At 41.0% G+C, this 20,611-nt stretch overlaps 3 protein-coding genes across 5 annotated transcripts; 2 read left to right on the top strand and 1 right to left on the bottom strand.

Moving 5' to 3' along the window:
- Positions 1 to 4,511: 4,511 nt before the first annotated feature.
- LOC122865854 (syntaxin-2-like) lies at positions 4,512 to 9,578 on the top strand. 3 transcript variants are annotated; one of them, XM_044174790.1, is made up of 9 exons: positions 4,512 to 4,665; positions 5,008 to 5,065; positions 5,161 to 5,260; positions 6,048 to 6,122; positions 7,133 to 7,206; positions 7,445 to 7,553; positions 8,211 to 8,284; positions 8,365 to 8,502; positions 8,615 to 9,578. In XM_044174790.1, exons 2-9 carry the CDS (start codon positions 5,015 to 5,017, stop codon positions 8,819 to 8,821), a joined length of 828 nt encoding a protein of 275 aa, XP_044030725.1. In that variant the 5' UTR covers positions 4,512 to 4,665; positions 5,008 to 5,014; the 3' UTR covers positions 8,822 to 9,578. The 3 variants fall into 3 exon arrangements, with proteins under 3 accessions (XP_044030725.1, XP_044030724.1, XP_044030726.1); XM_044174789.1 differs by lacking the exon at positions 4,512 to 4,665 and adding an exon at positions 4,672 to 4,859; XM_044174791.1 differs by lacking the exon at positions 4,512 to 4,665 and adding an exon at positions 4,688 to 4,756.
- Positions 9,579 to 10,825: 1,247 nt separating this feature from the next.
- On the bottom strand, positions 10,826 to 12,903 carry pgam2 (phosphoglycerate mutase 2 (muscle)). The gene is made up of 3 exons (XM_044174956.1): positions 12,383 to 12,903; positions 11,969 to 12,149; positions 10,826 to 11,314 (listed from the first exon to the last, which is right to left on the bottom strand). The coding sequence occupies exons 1-3, from the start codon at positions 12,797 to 12,799 to the stop codon at positions 11,145 to 11,147; spliced, it is 768 nt and encodes a 255-aa protein (XP_044030891.1). The 5' UTR covers positions 12,800 to 12,903; the 3' UTR covers positions 10,826 to 11,144.
- A 4,371-nt stretch (positions 12,904 to 17,274) lies between these two features.
- nefla (neurofilament light chain a) lies at positions 17,275 to 20,270 on the top strand. The gene is made up of 4 exons (XM_044174924.1): positions 17,275 to 18,408; positions 18,576 to 18,700; positions 19,100 to 19,548; positions 19,652 to 20,270. The coding sequence occupies exons 1-4, from the start codon at positions 17,368 to 17,370 to the stop codon at positions 19,993 to 19,995; spliced, it is 1,959 nt and encodes a 652-aa protein (XP_044030859.1). The 5' UTR covers positions 17,275 to 17,367; the 3' UTR covers positions 19,996 to 20,270.
- Positions 20,271 to 20,611: the final 341 nt, after the last annotated feature.

The following is a 20,611-nucleotide window of genomic DNA, read 5'->3' on the forward strand; positions in this document are numbered from 1 at the left end:
AATGAAATTTTGCATTTAAAAATATTAAAAAGGGAGACAGGATGTGGCAGGTGGTGGGAATAGGGACAGCAGAGGTGTGGATATATTAAATTATGTATGCTGTGTGTGTGTGTGTGTGTGTGTGTGTGTGTGTGTGTGTGTGTGTGTGTGTGTGTGTGTGTGAGAGAGAGAGAGAGAGAGAGAGAGAGAGAATCAAGACAATCTTATTTTTTAGTGTATACCAACTATGGGAAATATTCAAATCCTTATGGGGACCTGAAGGATGGTGTAAACACTTGAAAATCATTTCAGATGTTACAACCTCCATTACTTAACATTTATATCCCAAAAATAATCCAGTTTTACACTTACAATATTTGAATGCCAGGAAATAGTCATATCTTATCCATGTATTTAAATTCTTGTCATCGTTTCTTTGACAAGATTACACAGAGAGGTAACCTAACACATATTACAGCTGGACTTTGCCCCACTGGTGTACTACTGCTACTTCACAAGAGACTCATCATCAGCGATGCAGCTAAATTGCTCCCCAGCTGCCTGCCTGCCTACTCCTGAGTGTACCAGTCCGCCAAATCACTGCTAAGCGCTGCTGAGCCTGCCAGCAAGCATGCATTATTGATTTACATTGAAAACTGTTAACAAAAAGTGTGGGCCTGTACTGCTCCACCGGTAGATCATGGCATCAAAACTGCCAGGTTCAAGGGTTAAATTCCCTCTGGGGCCACTGCTGGTTAATAAAAGTATCTGGTTTTAATTTTAATTTTTTCTTTATAAAACACTTTATTTTAATCTCCCCATATTTAGCATTTATAAGCAAATGGTTTACTGTATAGTACACTATAACAAACTAAAATATACTTTTAAGCAAATATAAGGACATTTTAAAAGTGTTAATTAATGTATTTGTCAATAATTATAACTCCTCCTTAATTAATGTATGAATATTTAATGAATGCTTGATAGCACAGCAGCTGTAATCATACATGATATATAATTACATACGGACAAATCTTAGTGTGTTATAAAGCATTTATTAATTGTTTATACAATAAATCATTCATGGCATTTAAAACAAAAAACAATTCATCATATATGCTTACGTTATATTATGTCATCAAGTATTCATTAACTGTTCATAAATCAGTTCTCGATGCTTCATAGCAGTTACAAAGGGGGAGATATAGTTATTGAGAAATACATTGATAAGCACTAAAAATGTCCTTATATTGACATATAACTACATTAGAGGATGTTATGTGTTACTCTGCTTATAAAAATAAAATAAAGCAATACCATTGCATTTTATTTCACTTATTGCTGCTTGTGTCCTTCATTACCACCATATTCAAAAAAATATATTTTATTATAATTATATATCATTCAATGTATCCATTATTTCACCTGCTGTAAGGTATCATACTACTATAGTGTGAAAATCTTGTGTTTTTTGTTCAAAATCAAAATCATACTTCAGTTATCAAACTGAGGAAATACAAAGGCCTTGGATTAGTTAATTATTATCCCATAGGAGTAAATAAGCTTTTGGTTTTCCTCTTGTTGAGAACACCTGGCTTTTTTCAGCGACTCTCAGTCTCTTGTCTCTGCTTTCCCGGACGGTAGCCGCCACTCTGCTGACTGAGCAAATTCAGAGTGACACCTAAGAGAATGTCTCTGCAAAGGAGTCCCTCCAACACATGCATTACAATGTCATGTTACAACATCTTACGCTCCATCACTGTTATCCCGCAGAGGCACATTGTCTTGGATGTAGAGGCTGGGACAAGAATGCTGGCAGAGAGAGCTGGCTGGTACATCTGTTTTATCTTTAGTATGTACTGGACAGACTGCTAATTAGTAATTAGCAGCTCATTATTGCCTGGACAGGATACTAGCCAAAAACAACAGAATTACCTATGCGAGGCACTGCAGGTGTTGCCTGTCCAGGGACTGTAGAAGAATGTGTATAGTGGCCAACCATGTAAAACCCACTTATGAGGCTCCTTTGCTGACTCAGAAACATTAGAGTAAACCACCTCCTGATTTGCTGCCAGTGGATACTGTAATGTGCTTTCTGTGATCTATTGAAATTGTACAAATAATTTCTGCTGTCAAGTAAATATTGGTTATTCATTATTAAATGTGGATCTCTCTGAAAACCTGAGTCTAACTAAACTGAATTATGCTTAAGTGCTGATTCAGGTATGAATTATCATACTTTAAGGCCAAAGAGAAAAGAAAAGAAATGCACTTTCCATCTTCAGATTCTAGTGTTGAAGCTACCTCTGGTGGTAGGAAGAAAGAAATGCACCAAAAAATAAAACAAAATTAAATTTAATTCATATCAAAAATATTTTAAATCCAAGAGATACCAGGGTTGTTACACTGCCTCTGAAAATAAATATGTTTCAAAGTCTCTCCTTAATAAATAATACATGAGTGCAAGGTTGAATTCCTGCGTTCAAGCTCCTGTAAGGACAGATCTTCACCCTGCTGAAGTGTCCAAAAGACAGAAATCTGTTGTGCTCTGACCTCCTCTTAGAGAGGTATTGAATTTATCACTTAAATGTTGAATGACGTATAAATATTAAAAGGTCAGAATTTCCACATTTTCTACAGTACAGTACATACTAGAGGCATTGCTATGGCCTTGGTGTCGAAACACTAAATCTGGGTTTTGTAAAATGTTTTTGTCTATATGCAATAATATCAAACTGTAAAAATTATATATATATATATATATATATATATATATATATATATATATATATATATATATATATATATAAAACTCAGGCTACTACCTATTTCCAGGCAACTCTAAGGATCCATCTGCCTTCAGGATGGTTCTGAGGTGACCATCCAAATTTGCAGTTAAACACAAGATTGTGGCTTTTGTTTTGAAAATTAAACTTCAAACAAATCACATCATATTCAAAGTAACAAGATACAGAACAAAGTCTACAGTGATCCTTCCATGTCTCAAAGCACAGACTCATTTTCACCTCTGTGAAGAGACAGAGGAAGACTCAGGCAGTGCACCTGTTTAAAACCGACCATGTGGCAAGGTGATCATATACTAGCATAGAAACAGGTCCATTCACAGGTGTGCATTTCAAAACTGAATTGATTTGATCATCAGATTCAAATGTCTTGTGTTTTAGGCTAATTTGCTATTGTAATATTACAACTTGTTAAAAAAAAGTTAGATTTAGGTAGCCAATGATTTATAGGCCAAGCATTAACAATAGTCAATATTATTATCAATGCTTGCTCATTTTCACACCTGATTTGCACATTTTTGGCCACAGCTGTGTCCACCTTGCTGTGGCTATGTGGTGACACAGAAGTGTACGGACGTGAGTTTTAGTAAGTCAGCATATAGAGAACAAAGCTTCTCGTTTTCATTTTTAAAGTGCATAATGGAATTTTTTTTTATGCAGGTGATCTTTTCGTGCAATGTAAAGACTTTGAATTGGGCCTGGAAAATGCATTTCTTAACTACAGCGCTGCAGTATGCATCATGTTTATTTAAAGTGTGTCAGTCTCTCCATGTGCTTCATAAAAATATGAATTTATCCACAATAAGTAGTCCTTCCCATAATTTGTCAGAAGGTGCAGACATCCATGGTGCTATTTAGCTGCACCTGCGCAATAGTAGGCCTGACATTTGCAGTTACAGTTAAGGCAACAGCAGAGGAAGGACCGTTGACTTGGATGTTTACCATTATTGAAACAGTACAAATAAGGGCTGGCAGGGATCCTGCAGCTTTGGTTTGGCAATGGTCCATGCTGTCATGTAGGAAGTAAGGGAGAGGCAATTATTGTTTAGAGTTAGAGACACTGAAGAGATTAACTGTGCTGAATATAGTTAGAAAAGTATCCTAAAGACAATGGACCTATACGAAAGAGCATACAACCCTTTGAGGTTTCTGATGTAGTTTAATTTATTTTAATATATCAATTTGTCAGGGACAATGTCCACTAAACAGCAGAGAAACTGAAAATGAACCAGAGTTAGACAGCTAAAAGACATTTGTATATCTGTTAGGCAGCTTTTGAAAGGCACCGTGTTTGCTCACACTAAAGTCTGCTAGTGCTATATTGATAAATAAACTCCCAGACACAGGCCTTTATTCTCTGCATTTAGACTTGTCATAGTAAGAAAAAGCCCAGGTGTTACTAATAACATTAATAATTGCCACATTCTTTTTAAGTGTCAGCATGCATAACAGCAAGACCCTGAAAATATAGTGAAATGTTGCATTACAATAACCAATTTTAACATAGACAAAGGAATCTGAGGGGAACAAATAGCCTTACTGATCAGGAGTTTTTGGCCTAAGTGTGAAGGTGGGCGCACAGCGCCACCCTCGGGTACGCTGTAATATTTCCATCACATAGCCCACTCGGCCCCCATATAGCTTTCAAACACACTGAACACAGATAGGCGTTTGCTACACATAAAAAAAACGCCACAACAGCTCAGTTTCAAATACAGTGAAGAGATGTTTCCGTCGATGTACCTGCTCCGTGTACCTTTAGCTTGTACACGCAGGTGGCGGATAGGTTCTTTGTTTGCTAGTTTCGACGGTAACGCGCCTGCGTGCACGCGCTTTTTAATACAGGTGCGCTCAACTCAGCCCACAAGAGGACACGCTGCAGGTAGAGGTCGAGCCTTATTGTCAATACCGAAAGTAACAGAAATATCGAGGATGTCTTACATTTCTTTGTTGTTATGATAATGATGGTAGCTGTAAGTATGTATCCGCAATAGTTTTGGGGAGTTAAAAGACTTGACATCGCCTGAGCTGAAAAAATGGCTAATACATCCAGCTAGTGTGGCGTATGGCAGCAGCGTAATAAAGCGGATATTTGTTTCATATTTATTTTTAAATACTCCATATAAATGTAATAGGTGCTAACAACGAAACGAAGGACTGTTTATTTGGAGCAACAGGTGGCCATTTTCAAGTAGCCTAATGAAATTCCCTCTTTTAACGGCAGCAACAGGATGACAGATACAGCAGAGAGCACAGTCAACATGGAGGATTTTTTCAAAACGGTAAACTTCACACAGCTTGTGTCTGTTTTTGTCAGTATCCAGTAGCCTAATGCAAGTGTGTGTGTGTGTGTGTGTGTGTGTGTGTGTGTGTATAGGTGGGGGAGGTAAGAAGCCTCATTGAAAAAATATCCTGTCAAGCAGAGGAGGTGGAGAGAAGACAGGGCGCCATCATTTCCACTCCAAAACAAGACAAGAGTAAGCACAGAGCACCATCATCGCAGTTAAACGTGCGTATCTGTTTGGAGATGACCTAAACAAGTTTTCAAATGATAGAAAAGTAGAAACCTGATGCCTTCCCTGATGTGCTGATACTCTCAGAGATCTATCTCCTCCTTTAGGGCACACAACGTTAAGAAGACAAACAGAGCAAACGGCCTTTGACAAACACACCTGTGCCTGTTTGTAGAAGGGGTAACAGGTATTCTGTAGGGTGATGCATAGAAAAATGATAAAGTACAAGTTTTACAGAACCACATCATGTTTAGGCAATTTATTGCAATGGGACAAAAGGGGTGACAAATTATACAGACATAGGTGTAACAGAATATTCAGACAGTAACACAAAACAGTAAGGCATAACAATGATGAACAATGATTTGAGTTTGGTACAGATTTGTTGTTGTTTTTGTTAATGGGAGAACTATGTATAGATATTTCATATTTGTACGTGTTTCTGTGCATGTATGAAAGTGTGTTGTGTAAGTGTGTTGTGTGTTCATGTATGCAGACGTGTGACCAGAGGGATTTGTAGGCAACATCTACAGAATCTGCATACACACACATGCTCCTGCACAATGATAATAACAATGCCACATCAACAAGCCCGACAGTAACTGAAAATAAAACCATCTCCAACGTGTGGCTGCAGATGCTCTGCACACTCCATGCTCAGAATATTAAACTTGTTTAATCCACAAATCAGACAAATACACAATACCCACACGATTCCTTCTATGAAGTAAACCTGTTGTGTTGTTCTCAGGAAACAAAGACGAGCTGGAGCTGCTGAACAATGAGACCAAGAAGAACGCCAACTTGGTCCAAGCCAAGTTAAAATGTGAGTGGAGATATGTTTTTTTTTTTTTTTTAATGTTTCTTTTTAATCTTTGCACAATGTGCTTTTGCACAGTAGATATTAGGGTTGGGCGATATGTTCCATCCGGCCACCGTCAGCTGAACAACCGGCGATTGCGGATATATTCGCGCAGGTGTTTCAGCTGGGAGATGTGTGCGAGCAGCGAGTCCGCTACGTTCCACAAGCTCTCATAGCCATTTTAGTCTAATAAATAAACAAAATAAACTCACAAAATGTCAAGAAAGGAAATATTCTTACACATATTTTACTTATTAAACAGAAAAATACAACCATACACCTGAATTCAAGTTTCTTTCACTGAACTAAGACTAACTTAATATACTTATTAACTCATCGTAAAACACACTTCAGTCAAACTTGACAGAAACAAAATAAAACTGACCAAAACCTTCTTGGTTAGTCTTTCCACTGTTTCATCAATCTCTGGTTTGGTCGAAATAAACCCTTAATCCACCGAGTTAGATGTGGAAATATTCCGGCTCTATGGCTGTTTTCCCCCACTGCCTCTCTCAGCCATTGCTGGCCTCTTTGTGCTCCTGAGTTAGCTCGCTGAACGAGAGTCTGTCACTGAGCAGCGGCTCTCACTCTTTCAATATGTGGCTGTGTACCATTATTGTTTGAGATGATGAAGAGGAACTGTGCTGCACATCACACTTCCTCTAATTGTTGGACTGTATAGTTCATAACACAGGATTTGACTTGCAAATGGACAGAAAAGGAAGGCTACTGTACTCCACTCTACTGCTGAGCATCAGTAAACACTGTCTCAGATTAACAAAACCCAGATTGTAGGAAGATACAGAAGTTACAGAAAACAGACAATCTGTCATTTAACAAACATGTTTTCTATGACTGCATGCACAGAGTCATGAATAGTGTGTTTGAGTTTTAATTTAAGTTTTAAATTGGTCCTGTGCTTGTTTTCATGTTAGATCTTTCGTGTGTGTGTGTGTGTGTGTGTATTGTTTCAGCAATACAGAAGGACTTGCCTGTGGATGAGAACAGTAAAAGTGCCTCAGTTATCCAGCGTATTCAGAAGAATCAGGTCTGGCATTGTATTTATATCTGTAATAAGCCTGGTGCATAAAGATGGTCAGCTCTGCGTTTATCACATCCGGGGACCGAAGGAGTTATTTCAAAGAGGCCTCAATCTTTATGCACCTGACAAAATTACTACTGACAATGGTCTGTGTAAAAGATGAGATGGAAAAGATGTTTAAATGAATTCCTTTTTAATTTCTGGTTCACTAATCTGATTTGAAATTCTGACTACCTTTCACCAGCACTCTCACCTGACTCGGTGGTTTGCTGAAGTCATGAGGGGCTACCATAAGGTGCAAATCTCCTACCGAGAGAAATGCAAAGCACAAATTCAGAGACAGCTGGACATTGGTGAGTTGCCAAAAACCAATGTAACCAAAACATGAACACTTGTTCCTCCCCCTACTGTGCTCAGTGTTGGGTAAATGGACTGCATATCATACACCAGGATCTTATGATGCCAGTACAGTTATTGTATTTAAGGGAGGAAGGAGCCTTTCAGATAGTCAGAGATGGTGTAATGTTGGGGTGGTGATATTATTTCTTCTTCCCAATTACTTCATTACTATGAGTAAGAAGCTTAGCATTAAATTTAATTTTCTATCTTAAACTACTTTTTCCATTCAGATTACACACATGCTGGTTTAAATCTACAGTATGCTTAATTGATTCTGGTTATGAGAAAGTGGCATAGCAGTAGGGAGGAGTAGAGGTGTAATTACTCCATCCTGGGGCAAACATCGAAAAACACATGTTAATTCATGTTCTATAGAGACACAACACACAAAAAATGTTGTCTGTGTCATTGGTGACATCTGTCAGTGAAAATGTCACTGCCACAGTCACCTGATTTATTATTTGTTTTCTTTTGTGAGATTGTGGTTGTCTATTTTGTGATAGGTAATTTAAGCCTGCGGACATCTGTTATAAAATGTTGTTTCTGATGTGACAGACCCACCTGTACATCCTGTACAACTGCCTGAAAATGTTTTGTGTCTGTTTTTTCAGTGGATAAAGTGACTACAGATGAAGAGTTGGAGGAGATGCTGCATTGTGACAATCTTGCCATCTTCATATCTGATGTTAGTGGAATTTCCTTCAATTCATTTAGTAATACCTACTGATGATTATAAAAACATCTGGTGTATTTTTCCTTTCACAGATCAACCCTGACGCTCGAATTTCAAGCCAAGCTCTGAGTGAGATCGAATCTCGTCATCAGGACATCATCTGCCTCGAGTCCAGCATCAAAGAGATGCATGAGATACTAGCTGACACTGCTATGCTGTTGGAGATTCAGGTAAGATGGCTGCCTCGTTTGGAAACGTTTAATGACGACAGATATAAAGGGATATACTGATGTCACTGGACCCAGAACCTGACTGGTGTTAATTATGTTTTTCTTCTCTCAGGGGGAGTTGATCAACAACATAGAAAAGAATGTGACGAGTGCTGCAGAGTATGTAGACATGTCCAAAGCAGAAATCGATAAAGCAGTCACATACAAGAAAAACCCACACAAGATAGCATCTCTCCCGAGCTTCTTCAAGCCCTTCAAGAGGAAAACCGCTGCTAAAAGTGCTACTGATCAAAACACCTCAGATTTACATCATGACTGAACTCCTGAACCTGTTTGAACATTGACTGCACCAAACATCCTGATTAACATCAAAGCCTGTGCTCGATGGAACACACTTTTCATCTATTTTATGGTACAGTGCCTGTCTGCCCCCTCAAATGCCTTTTTTTCTAAAGGGTAATGAGGAAGCTGTTAAGTTTAACTTGAATAATGAATTTGAATTTGAACTGCTATGATGTTGACCTGTCAAATGAAAGTGACAAGATGCTGTGGACAAGCCTTGCAAGCCAGCTTATAAGGCTACCTGTGGACTGTCAAAAGGACAAATAATGCATACAACCTAAAAAAAAATCTGATTTTAAACCTATTTGTCAATCGGTGTTTACAGATTTGCAATCCTCAGACTTTAGGTTTCAGACATGGCATAACTGCTCATTTTCCATTACAATAATTAACTTGGTTAAAATAATCATTTAACACATCGACCCAAGCTACATTTTTAGATGCCAAACACCTGGTTTGATTTGTTTATTTTTTCACTCACTCAGTTAGCCACTGTTCCCCTTAGTGGCCAGTAGGTGGCATGACAGCATAAGATGCAACTCTGAACCAGGATCATTTACCTTCCTGTATTTAAGCAGTCCTGCTGAACTTCTGGTGTTTTTGTCTGATACTGTGTGTTTTACTAATGCAATATAATGTGATATCATGTTGTCTAATACTCAGAAAGAAATGTGTGTAATGTTTTAGGATAAACTAAGACCATGCCAATCCTAAAATAAACCTACTGGACATAATGTGTTATTGGTGCTTTATTGTGATTGAAAGAGGGAAAAGGATTGCTGTGACTACACATACTGGAATCAATGTGTGATGTCTGTGTGTGTGTGAGGTCTAAAAGTCCTCTAGCTGTGACGTACATGTTTTATGCTCTTAATAAGAAAATATATAAAGGAATTCTCAAACCTGATACTCACTCATGAAGGTGTTTTTAGCAGCATGGCAGTGTCAGTCCACCACTTTGGTCCAGACTGAAATATCTTAAACTATTGAATGGATTGACATGAAATTTTGTACAATCATGCTTTCCTCAGGATGAATTATAATAACTTTGTTGAACTTTTCATCTGGTGCCATCATCCCATCAATTTGTTCAATATATGACCAAATACCTTCAAAGCTAATGGCATTCCCATAAGCCTCAGCTGTACGTTGTGTTTAGTGCTAATAGTATAGATTGTCCGTTTTGACCCTGCCATACAAAAGCCCTCTTTAAGTACAAGGAATGCAGTACTATAAGGTCTTTCATGTTGATGCTCATACAGATGGGTGACAAATTAAAGGAAAAACCAACATGAAGTGGAACTCTACTGGAGGAAATATATTTCCTCATTCAGTGTTTTGAAGGTGGTGGTGTTGAGTGCTCTGTAACATCGGTCCAAAATCTCAATTGGGGTTTAGATTGGTGACAGCAAAGGTCATAATATATGATTTACATCATTTTCATACTCATCAAACCGTTCACTGATCCTTTGTGTCCTGTAGATGGAGGCATCATCCTCCTGAAAGAGACCACTCCTAACAGCGTTATGTATTATTTATGATCCTCCACTCACTTATTCACATTTTTCCTTTCATTTGTCACAAGTCTGTAGGTCCAAAAGGGCATGACTTGGCTGTTACCAATACTCATTTATTTGATTAATTGCTTAAAATGATTCTCAGAGTGATCTGACTGTAGGGGAGGACAGGCAAAAACTCTCCGACAAGCTCTTTCCTGCATCATGGGAATGCTGCCAGGATGAACCCATTGACTTGTCTCTCAGACTGTGTTTCTCTCTTTCTCTTCCCCCCTCCTCCTCCCTCTCCTCCGCTCTACCTCCTGGATAAGATTTCACAGCACCTTTGCACTTTGCTGAAACCACTGATTTCCAAATGGGAAACTGAAGAAGAATAGGAGTAATAGATAAGGATGACAATGTAATTTGAAGAAGGAAAAAGAGTCATGAGAAGATAAGGAAGAAGAATTAAACAGACACAGGCCTACATAAAAACATGGTTTCTTTATTGGTTGTGCCAGGGTGGTGAGGCCCTCAACATAGGGCTTGACCACAATTTAAAAGGGCTGAGTGATGTGTGGTTGCGTAAAATGTCTGTCTGCTTCGATTGACAGGTCATACTGTCTGTCATTCAAACAAACAGGGCTAATGTGCTGAAAATGGCCTGTCTCCAAAAGAACCATGAAACATTTCCCCAGTTGGAATGGACTACAAGGATGGAAAATGGATAGGAGGAAAGGTTGAAGGACAAAAGGGGGAGCAGTCTCTTTTTTTCTGCCTCCTCACGGAGCCTCCAGAGCAGGCTTACTTCTTGGCTTTGCCCTGGGCAGCCACGGCTTCCATTGCCTTCTTTACGGTTTCCTCATCACCGAGGAAAGACATGGGCTTAATAGGCTTCAGGTTTGCGTCCAGCTCATACACAATTGGGATTCCTGTGGGCAGATTCAGCTCCATGATGGCTGCATCAGACATACCTGGAAAGACAAGCAGACAGATAGGCAGATCAACAGACAGAACAGAGTGAATATAATTGACACAATAAAAGGCTGTCTGAGGCCCAGCTAGGCAGACAGGAAGCACAATGGTCTTACATAATAAAAGTAGTCAGCAGGGCAGGTTTTATTTATATTTAGATTGCATTTTATGTTTTTTGATTACATCAATCTGTAATTTATAATCATCCTTTGCCTTGACACCTACCATTCCTATCTGACATTTACTATTGCCCTCAAGGCTTTCTGGCTATATAACTCCCTTATCCATGCCTGGCCACAACCTTTCAACGTAAAGGTCGTGACTGTAATGGGAACCAAGCTCCCTGTCTCTGAGCTATAGAGTCCCTGTATGCTATTTTTATGCACTGTAATCCACAACTGTGTGTGTGTGTGTGTGTGTGTGTGTGTAAAGACAAGTGTCTGACTGTGATTATTTAGGTCTCGGACTTGTACACAAATGCAATGAAAGCTATTTTCAAACCAAAATATGCGGTTGATTTACTACTTGCCATTTTGTGGTGTTGTGATTTTATAATGGCAACGTTCACTTCTACCTTTCACTGCAGAAATGTCTTCTTCATCTGCTTTTTTTTTTTTTTAAAGCTTTGTCCGCCTACAGACTGTAATGCTCACCCTCTAAGTGCTTGACGATGCCACGGAGGCTGTTGCCGTGGGCAGCGATGATAACGTTCTTTCCTGCCTTGATTTCGGGGGCGATGACGTCATTCCAGAAAGGCAGGGCACGGGCGATGGTGTCCTTCAGTGACTCACATGTAGGCAGCTCACCGGGCTTCAAATTCTTGTAGCGCCGGGACTGGAGGTAGTAAGAACAGAAGAACAATAAACAGAAGTTACATAACTGACTGATAAGACTATTGAGCAAACATTGGAGCACTCTAAACTAAATTTATGCCAATTGCTGCTTCTGATTAGTTTTAATTGGTTGAAGCTGCTCTTTAGGGAATGATTAGTGAGGAAAATCATATTAATGTATTGCTTTTTCTAAATTAGTCAACACCTCTTCTCCCTTAGTTTCAGTTGTCTCACCTCACTGATGACTGTATTGTAAGGGTGGTCCTTGTCCATGGGTGGAGGTGGGATGTCAAAGGAACGACGCCAGATCTTCACCTGCTCCTCGCCGTGCTTTTCAGCCGTCTCAGCCTTGTTGAGACCAGTGAGGCCTCCATAGTGACGCTCATTCAGACGCCAGGTACGAATCACAGGCAGCCACATCTGGTCTGTGCCTTCCATGATGGTCCACAGGGTCTTGACGGCACGTTTCAGCACGGAGGTGTAGCACACATCAAACTTGAGGCCTGCCTCCTTGATAGCCTGGGCTCCGCGCTTGGCCTCCTCCACACCCTTTTCACTGAGGTCAGCATCGAACCAGCCACAGAAGCGGTTCTCTTGGTTCCAGGCGCTCTCACCGTGGCGAACAATAACCAAACGATGGACAGCAGCCATGCTTACAGTGTGTCTCCTGAGTTTACCTTAAACCAGAAACGGTGCCCTCAGCCCTTCTAAGTTGTGCACACACACACACACTGGTTGACCAACAGTGAGCCCAAGCCAGCATACCACACTCTTTTTATAGCAGCCTGGATAGTGACAGTGCATAGCAGACAGGCCTCCCTTAATTTCCACCGGTGAGAGGCATTCATGCTCTGATGGACATACAAGCCCAGCCAATAGAACCAGACCTCTCCTGGGCTGGTGGGACATGTGGTGGCTGGGAAGGCCAGAGGTCAGATATTAGGCCAAAATAGCAACATGACTTTTAAACTGAGATCTGTGGAACAAAAGTGTAAAGATCAGAGTTGGCTGCAGAGAGGCGCCTCAATCTGAGATAAACAGTTTCATCACTGAGAGAAAAACTGCAGCTCATTACACTGTGAAGCATTCTTATGTTAAGTAAATATTTGGGCATTTGTTGTGAGTACAACAATGACAAGGGTTATACAGGTCCAGTCAGTTTTAACACTGTGGTAGAGGAGAATCCATGGGCAACATGTTACCAAAACACGGCTGAATTAACAGCTGCGTACAGTATGCACTCGTGCTTTCTCTTACTCTACAGCTGCACGCAACACACATCATGAAACTAACTGACTACCACAGCTGCAGCTACTTCTGCTACTACTCTTACTACTATGTATATTAATTATTTATAATACAATTTAGGTTAAAAAAAATTATGAACAAGGTAAAGATGCAGAAACACCAAAAGGCATAAAAAGAGTGTTCAGAAATGTGTAAGTTTATAAAGCCTCCCCAAAGATCTTGAACTACATCCTGAATCATAAGGGCTGGACCTGGTCAAACCTGAAAAATCATCATAAAGTCTCTATGTTACATCTTAAACAGGCAGAGGACTTTATAAAGTGTAATTTCTATACATCACCTCTAGGAGTTGCTCTAGTACCATTTACACACAAAAAATTTTTACATGCACCATGCAGCATGTCACACTGTATCAAGACTGATCAAGCCTGGCATTTTATCTCAAAGATGTTAGATGAACTGTTAGATGTACTTATATGCCATGCTGTTAGTCTTTGCAGCTGTATATGTTGTACAAGCGTGACTGCAAAGCAAAAGATCAAACTGCTGCCTTGTGATAGGAAATTGCCTGATCTCAGTATCACCACAACATACTTTTATTATACTTAATGACTCAAGTTATTCTGAGGCTTGAGTTGAGAAATGCTTAGTGTTCCACCCTACTGGAAATTTTAAATGCCACTGAGACAAATAATCAAAGCCAAATATTCTGCAGTATCCTTCATGAAATTTAATGTTGGGAAGCAGAGATGCACTCAAACTTACAGGATAGAGATAAAAGTGCTGATGAAGCATGGAAACTAAGCCCCAGAGCCAAAGCTGAGCTGTCAGGCAAAGTCAATGTCCCCCACCTCTCCCAATCAAGTCATGATCCATATATAGAAAAAAAGAGAAATACAATAGTCCTAAAACATAATATTAATTCCAGGCGCAATGCCAACCTGCATCATCTGATCATGAAAAGGGGTTAGATTACTGTATTGTACAAAGTAGGAATTACCAAGAATGATGCTGCAGGAAAAAAACACTGGATTTGCCTTTTTGTGGCTGGGTCACTCTGGTTCTATGGTGAATTAAATATAAAATGTAAAACGTTAATAAAATGAATATGTAAACAGTTTATGGCACATTTGTTTTGTTCAGTCTCACCGCTCTCATCAACCCCTGTAGGGAACCATTTTCCAGCAAAAAAGAGCTGCTAAACCAGCTGTACGCTACCTGCCGAGCACCAAACAGCTGAAAGTTACAGAGTGCCTGTTAAACAAATTGCAGTCAAACATTTTCTTCAGGAGTTGGTGGAGACCAAATAGGTGGAGAACAGAGGGAAAGGAGAGCGAAAATTGGACTTGTATTCATTGGGTGCCCAGAAGTCATAATATGAGCTCACTCTTTCAAACTGTTAAATCAGAGTTTGGGTTCTCAGCAGGCCAGGCGTCATGTTACACTGGGTTCTGGTGCATTGTTTCCAGCTGATGTGGGGTTTTTTTACCTTTAAGACCTGTATACCTGTATAGGTTAAGCTCTGTATGTGAAAGCAAGCGATGAAACTGATAGCACTGCAGCTGTTTATTCATAATGTGTGATGTAACATACAGAATATTTTTGTGGTGTTTGTTTTGTTGTCTGGCTGAATGTTATTATGTTTTGGTATGTATGTGATATTATAGCAAATTTTGTTCTATGTCTGGTAAATTATAAGGCAGGGAACATTATTTTAGGTGGTAAGTTTGCATATCAGCTTGTTTTTATGTTTATCTGCCCCCTAATGGCCCAAAAGGGATGCGTTTGCGTTTAAAGTGTTGTTAATACTACTTATAAAGCCAGCTATTGGACTTCACCACTATTGCCAGTAAGCATGTGCCAATGCCAGTGAATCAATGGCCTTCTACATCACAAAAGTTAGATTAGCATTGTACTGTACCCGCCACCACTTAGTTGTATGTTGTTCTACGGGTAGCCTGGACTTTGCTGCTAAAAGAATGAATTCATTAATTAACAAGCAGCAACCTAGAAATTAGCCCTGTAAGTGAGTTAATTGGTTTGGGAAGAGAAGTTAATGGTCTACTTTCTCTCTTTTATTTCCTCAAGGCGTTGGAAGCATCTTGTCTGCCAGAAATGGCCCTGGTGCAGATTGTCAGACTGCTGTTAGGGTGGGAAAGAGTGTACACAGGGGAGTTTGTGTGATCACAACTGTTACGATGACTCAGCCTACGGCAAAGTCCATGCAGCTCCTTCTGAAGTCCCCCACCTCTCACTGCCTGCCTCACTTCTGTTTGGGCACAGCACTGTCTCTAAGAACTGGGAGCCTTTGCTGCATAGGCAAACTACTGGAGCGTTCACATTATGGATTGTGCACATACACGCACACACAGAGTCACACACGCACACAACTTACACACACAAACACACAGATATTTCTGCAAAGCACTGCAATACACTTCATTTATGCATGGAGCTCAAAAGCAAGATGAATTTCCCAACATAAGCTTTCAGCTTAGCCACTGCATACCTGCACAGATACACACACTCACCAGTCACACGAGAAAAGAAAATGCATGTCAGCAACTTGGTGTATTTGACCTGCCAGGGTATCTGCGATGAGTGGGACTTTTTTTTCTTTTATAGAATTGAAAGAACAACCCGACAAAAGGCAAAAAAGACTTTCCTTTCACTGATAAAAAAAAACATTTCTTTCAAAAATTAAGAATATCTATATTTTTTGTAATAATAGGTTTAATATGAATAATGTTTTGATGAGTGATCATAATGCTTGCTTTCTGCCATGTCAAATCATCAGGACAACATTATTTATCTTATTTATTAAATGCTATAAGGTACATGTCTTGTGACAGTTCTTAATAAATACACTAAACTACTAAAATACTGCCAAGGAGTCAAGACATGTACAGGGCAGCCATTTTTTGGTTTCGGCCTGTGTTGGTGAACTCAGATAATACATGCTGTTAGTTTTCCATAAGGTCATTTTGCAGAGTGAGAAAAAGACAAGAACAAAGCTGAGAATTTATGATGAATGTAATCAACATGAAGGAAAAAACAGACAGCATGTATTCACTACTAATTAACCAATCCCATAGTAATATATTTATATTTCTTCTAATTGTTACTATTTAATTTTTAGTTCCCCACGTTTTCCTGCTCTATGTTGTGTCTTCAACATGTGACCTCTAACCTTGTGTTTGTTTGGGGTTTTTATCATTGCAGGTGTTTTGAGGTCGTGGCTGTGGTTCTGCTTTCCACCAGCAGGAGAGATGCTGTGTCACGATTGTTAAATCAGGACCCCCCCCACCCCACCCCACCCACACACACACACACACACACACCCCTCCCCCCCCCCTCTCTCTCTCTCGCTCCTGCAGTGAGGATAGTATGCCAAGTATGTTTAAGCCATGTTTTTGCTCTATATAATATATGGAACTCTGAACAAAATGTATCACAGTTATTTGCGGTTTTGCTGTGGTCAAAGTCCAGGTTTAGGTTCTATTTTAAAAATGGTGATGTGCTCTGTTTCTTGTTTTGTTTGCATTTGTGTTTTTGTTACACTGCGAAGCACACTGTGGTTAATCTGTTTTATTACAAGTGATTTTATATAGTAACTTGGCTTGTTTGAACTGTCAATGCCAAAGTTAGACAAACAGAAGTATGGATCTTTATAGCGTGTACATGTAAATCTTTTCTTCTCTCTGTCTTTAACCCTCACTCCTACACACCTAAACTAAATTCCCATAGTTCCTCTTAGTCTCATTTCTTGCCATTGCAGTGTAAGCCTATCGAGCCTGCATTGTCAGAGTTGGGGGAAAGCGCTTGCGTCAGAGCTCACTGTCCTGCTATAAAAGCACAGGCTGCTGCAGCAGCAAGCAGTCGAGGCTTAAACCTGAGCCTTGCATTCACCTCCACACACTCACATACACAAAGAGGAGAGGGAGAGCAGCCTGTCCTCCCACCACTCAGCCATGAGTAGCATCGGATATGACCCCTACTACTCCACCCCGTCATACAGACGCTGGTATGTCGAGGCTCCCCCCCGTGTTGTGACCAGAGGGAGAACCCACTCCGTCTACTCCTCCCATGCTTCCCCGCTGTCCTCCTCCCGTCTGCAGTACTCCTCTCCTGGCCGGGTGCTGCTCTCCTCCTCCTCACAAGCCTCTTCCGTGGAGCTGGAGCTCAGCCAGGCAGCCCAGATCAGCTCTGAATTCCGCACCGTACGCACCCAAGAGCGCAGCCAGCTGCAGGACCTCAATGACCGCTTTGCTGGCTTCATTGAGAAAGTGCGTGAGCTGGAGCAGCAGAACCGCGCTTTGGAGGCAGAGCTACTGCTGCTGAGGCAGAGGTACAATGAGCCGTCCCGCCTGAGAGCGCTTTATGAGCAAGAGGCCCGGTCCCTGAGAGCGGCTGTGGATGAGGCCAGGGCAGAACAGCAGGCTGTCCTGGGACAGAGAGAGCGGCTGGAACAAACCCTGAGCGCTTTGCAGGGTCGATATGAGAAGGAAGTGCTGGCTCGTGAAGAGGCCGAGGGCAGGCTGATGGAGGCCCGTCGTGAGGCCGACCAGGCTGCCTTAGCTAAAGCTGAGCTGGAGAAGAGCATCGAAACTCTGCTGGAGGAACTGGCCTTCCTTAAGAGGATTCATGAAGGCGAGGTGGCTGAGCTTCAGGCCCAGGTCCAGCTGGGTGTCCAGGTGGCAGTAGAGTCTGAGGCCGCAACTCCGGACCTCTCTGGGGCTCTCAGGGACATCCGGTCTCAGTATGAAAGGCTGGCAGCAAGAAACATGCAGGCAGCAGACGAGTGGTTCAGAGGGAAGGTGGGCTCCATGACTGAAACTGTGGCCCAGCACAGTGACGCCATGAGAAGCTCCAAGGGCGAAGCAGGAGAGTACCGACGCCAGCTCCAGGCCCGCCTGCTGGAGATCGATGCATGCAGAGGCCTCAATGAATCCCTGGAGAAGCAGCTGCATGAGATGGAGGAGAAGCAAAGTGCTGAGATAGCTGCTATGCAGGTCAGTAGTGATTGCAGGTATATTCTATTATGTTGTGTTATTAATTATTCAGATCTTTAGATTTTTGGATATTAATCTCTAAAACTATTACTGAAGTTTTTCATTTCATGTTATATGTCCTTGTGTCCTTCTGACTTATAAAAGGCTTGACTTTGTCTTCTATTTAGGACACCATTGCAGAGTTGGAGGGTGAGCTGAGGGGCACCAAGCAGGAAATGGCACGCTACCTGAAAGACTACCAGGACCTTCTGAATGTCAAGATGGCTCTGGACATCGAGATTGCTGCATACAGGTGAGAAGCAGTAACAGTGAGGCTGAGAAATAACAATGAATGAAAAGAGACCGGATTTCTTATTAGTGTTGATTTTAGCATGTCACAAGGTCATTTAAGGTGAAAACATTTAAGTTAAGCTATAATATTTATCATGTTTATTTTTATGTGGAAATGTCTACAAAATTTATTTCAAAACTATTGTTTTTGTTTTGTTTTATGTTGATGTTTTAGTGTGAAAAAAAAGAGCAAGCCACTTTTATTTCGGTAAACACATTCTGGGATGAAGCCCTAATCAGAGATCTATAGAAATAAATGTGCTTCACTTTCCTCACTTTATATCAGACCGTGTTGACTGTTAATGAATGGCCACTAACTGGTTTTTGACTGTATCACCTGCGTTTTCACCAACCTGTACAGGAAGCTTCTGGAAGGAGAGGAGTCTCGCTTCAGCGTAGGAGTGGCTGGGGGAGTGTCCTCTTTCTACAGCCACAGTTTGTCAGCGCCCTCCTTTGCCAGACCCGTCCTCTCCAGCCTGAGCTCCGGCACCTCCTACCTGATGACATCACGCCTGCTCAGCTCCAGCGTCAGCACCACCGAGGGGATCATCTCTGCTAGCCACGCCCCGCAAGCAGAGGCCAGCCCACCCAGGGAAGAGGAGGAGGCGGGGGAAGAGGAGGGGGCGGAGGAAGAGGTAAAGGAGGAAGAGAAGGAGGAGAAAGAAGAAGAGGGAGGAGAGGAGACAGAGGAGACAAAGGAAGAAGAGGAGAAGGAGGAGGAAGAGGGAGGAGAGGAGGAGGGAGATAAAGAGAAAGAAGATGAAGAGGAGGCTAAGGAAGGAGATGGAGAAGCTAAGGAGGGAGAAGAGGGTTAGTGCATCGTTTTTGATTATATTCTGTAATCGATCCATTAAACATCAGTTATTAAGGTCATGATGACAAATAATAATACAATTCTCATCTATTCATACAGGTGGTGATGAGGAGGAGCAAACGAAAGAGGTGACAGAGGCTGCTGAGGATGAGGGGGAGAAAGAAGACAAAGCAGGAGAGGAGACAGAGGTTAAAGAAGAAGCACAAGAGGAGGTAAAAACAGAGGGTGCTGATGGCAAAGATGAGGATGCAAAAGAAGCAGAAAAAGAGGAGAAGGAAGAAGCAAAAAAAAGCGAAGAGAAAGAAGATAAAGCTGATGCCAAGAAAGACGACAAAGAGGACAAAGCTGCTCTGAAGACAGACGACAAAGCTGACACCAAAAAGGAGAAAGAGGAAGAAAAAGCAGCCAAACCTGAAGCTGCTGTAGAAAAAAGTAAAAAGTAAGCCAGTAGCCTCAGCAAACTTCAGTCAAGACGTCAGCTTGATATCCAGTAGAGGCATCTACGCTATTCTCTCAAATCTGCTTGTTAACATGGTGCTCAATAAAACCGTCCAATAGCCATTTACAGCAACAAATCAAGGTTAACTGCTTGCCAATATCCAGCGTTGTCCATAAAGGTCTGGCTGGCTACTTCCTGAGGAGTGTAAAATGTCTTATTGCTGAATGCCAAAGTGAATGTGTGAGTTTTTGGTGGTTAAATAAACACCTCTTAAAGCCATGTGTGTTACTGATTTGGAGCTTGGGAAAGTATAAACAAGTCCTGATGTAACTTTTAACACCTGACAAGTAAGTGGACACAGATTTATAGCATAAGCCCCTGTAAACGCTGTAGTTCTTGCACCTCGCCATTGGTTGTTGAGAAATGTGAGCATGTGTAATTCACTAATTCCAGTGAATTAGTGTGTAATTCACAAATTCCACATTTCCCGTCAATTAGCAATTAGAAATAGTGACTTTCCTGTTACAACGATGCCTGACACTGTTAACCCCCTTTGCTGTAATTAGAAACTGCATATAATATACTAAAAATATACTATACTTAGACATTATTATACCAAA

This window comes from Siniperca chuatsi, linkage group LG18, assembly GCF_020085105.1.
Source record: "Siniperca chuatsi isolate FFG_IHB_CAS linkage group LG18, ASM2008510v1, whole genome shotgun sequence".
NCBI lineage: Eukaryota > Metazoa > Chordata > Actinopteri > Centrarchiformes > Sinipercidae > Siniperca > Siniperca chuatsi.

Coding starts and splice junctions, on each gene's coding strand:
- LOC122865854 (XM_044174789.1), top strand. Junction 5,261..6,047: donor CACTCCAAAACAAGACAAGA/GTAAGCACAGAG, acceptor TGTTGTTCTCAG/GAAACAAAGACGAGCTGGAG. Junction 7,207..7,444: donor AGCGTATTCAGAAGAATCAG/GTCTGGCATTGT, acceptor ACCTTTCACCAG/CACTCTCACCTGACTCGGTG.
- pgam2 (XM_044174956.1), bottom strand. CDS start 12,799: ATGGCTGCTGTCCATCGTTTGGTTATTGTTCGCCACGGTGAGAGCGCC. Junction 12,150..12,382: donor ACAATACAGTCATCAGTGAG/GTGAGACAACTG, acceptor TACTACCTCCAG/TCCCGGCGCTACAAGAATTT. Junction 11,315..11,968: donor CATCGTCAAGCACTTAGAGG/GTGAGCATTACA, acceptor TTGTCTTTCCAG/GTATGTCTGATGCAGCCATC.
- nefla (XM_044174924.1), top strand. CDS start 17,368: ATGAGTAGCATCGGATATGACCCCTACTACTCCACCCCGTCATACAGA. Junction 18,409..18,575: donor CTGAGATAGCTGCTATGCAG/GTCAGTAGTGAT, acceptor TCTTCTATTTAG/GACACCATTGCAGAGTTGGA. Junction 19,549..19,651: donor AGCTAAGGAGGGAGAAGAGG/GTTAGTGCATCG, acceptor CTATTCATACAG/GTGGTGATGAGGAGGAGCAA.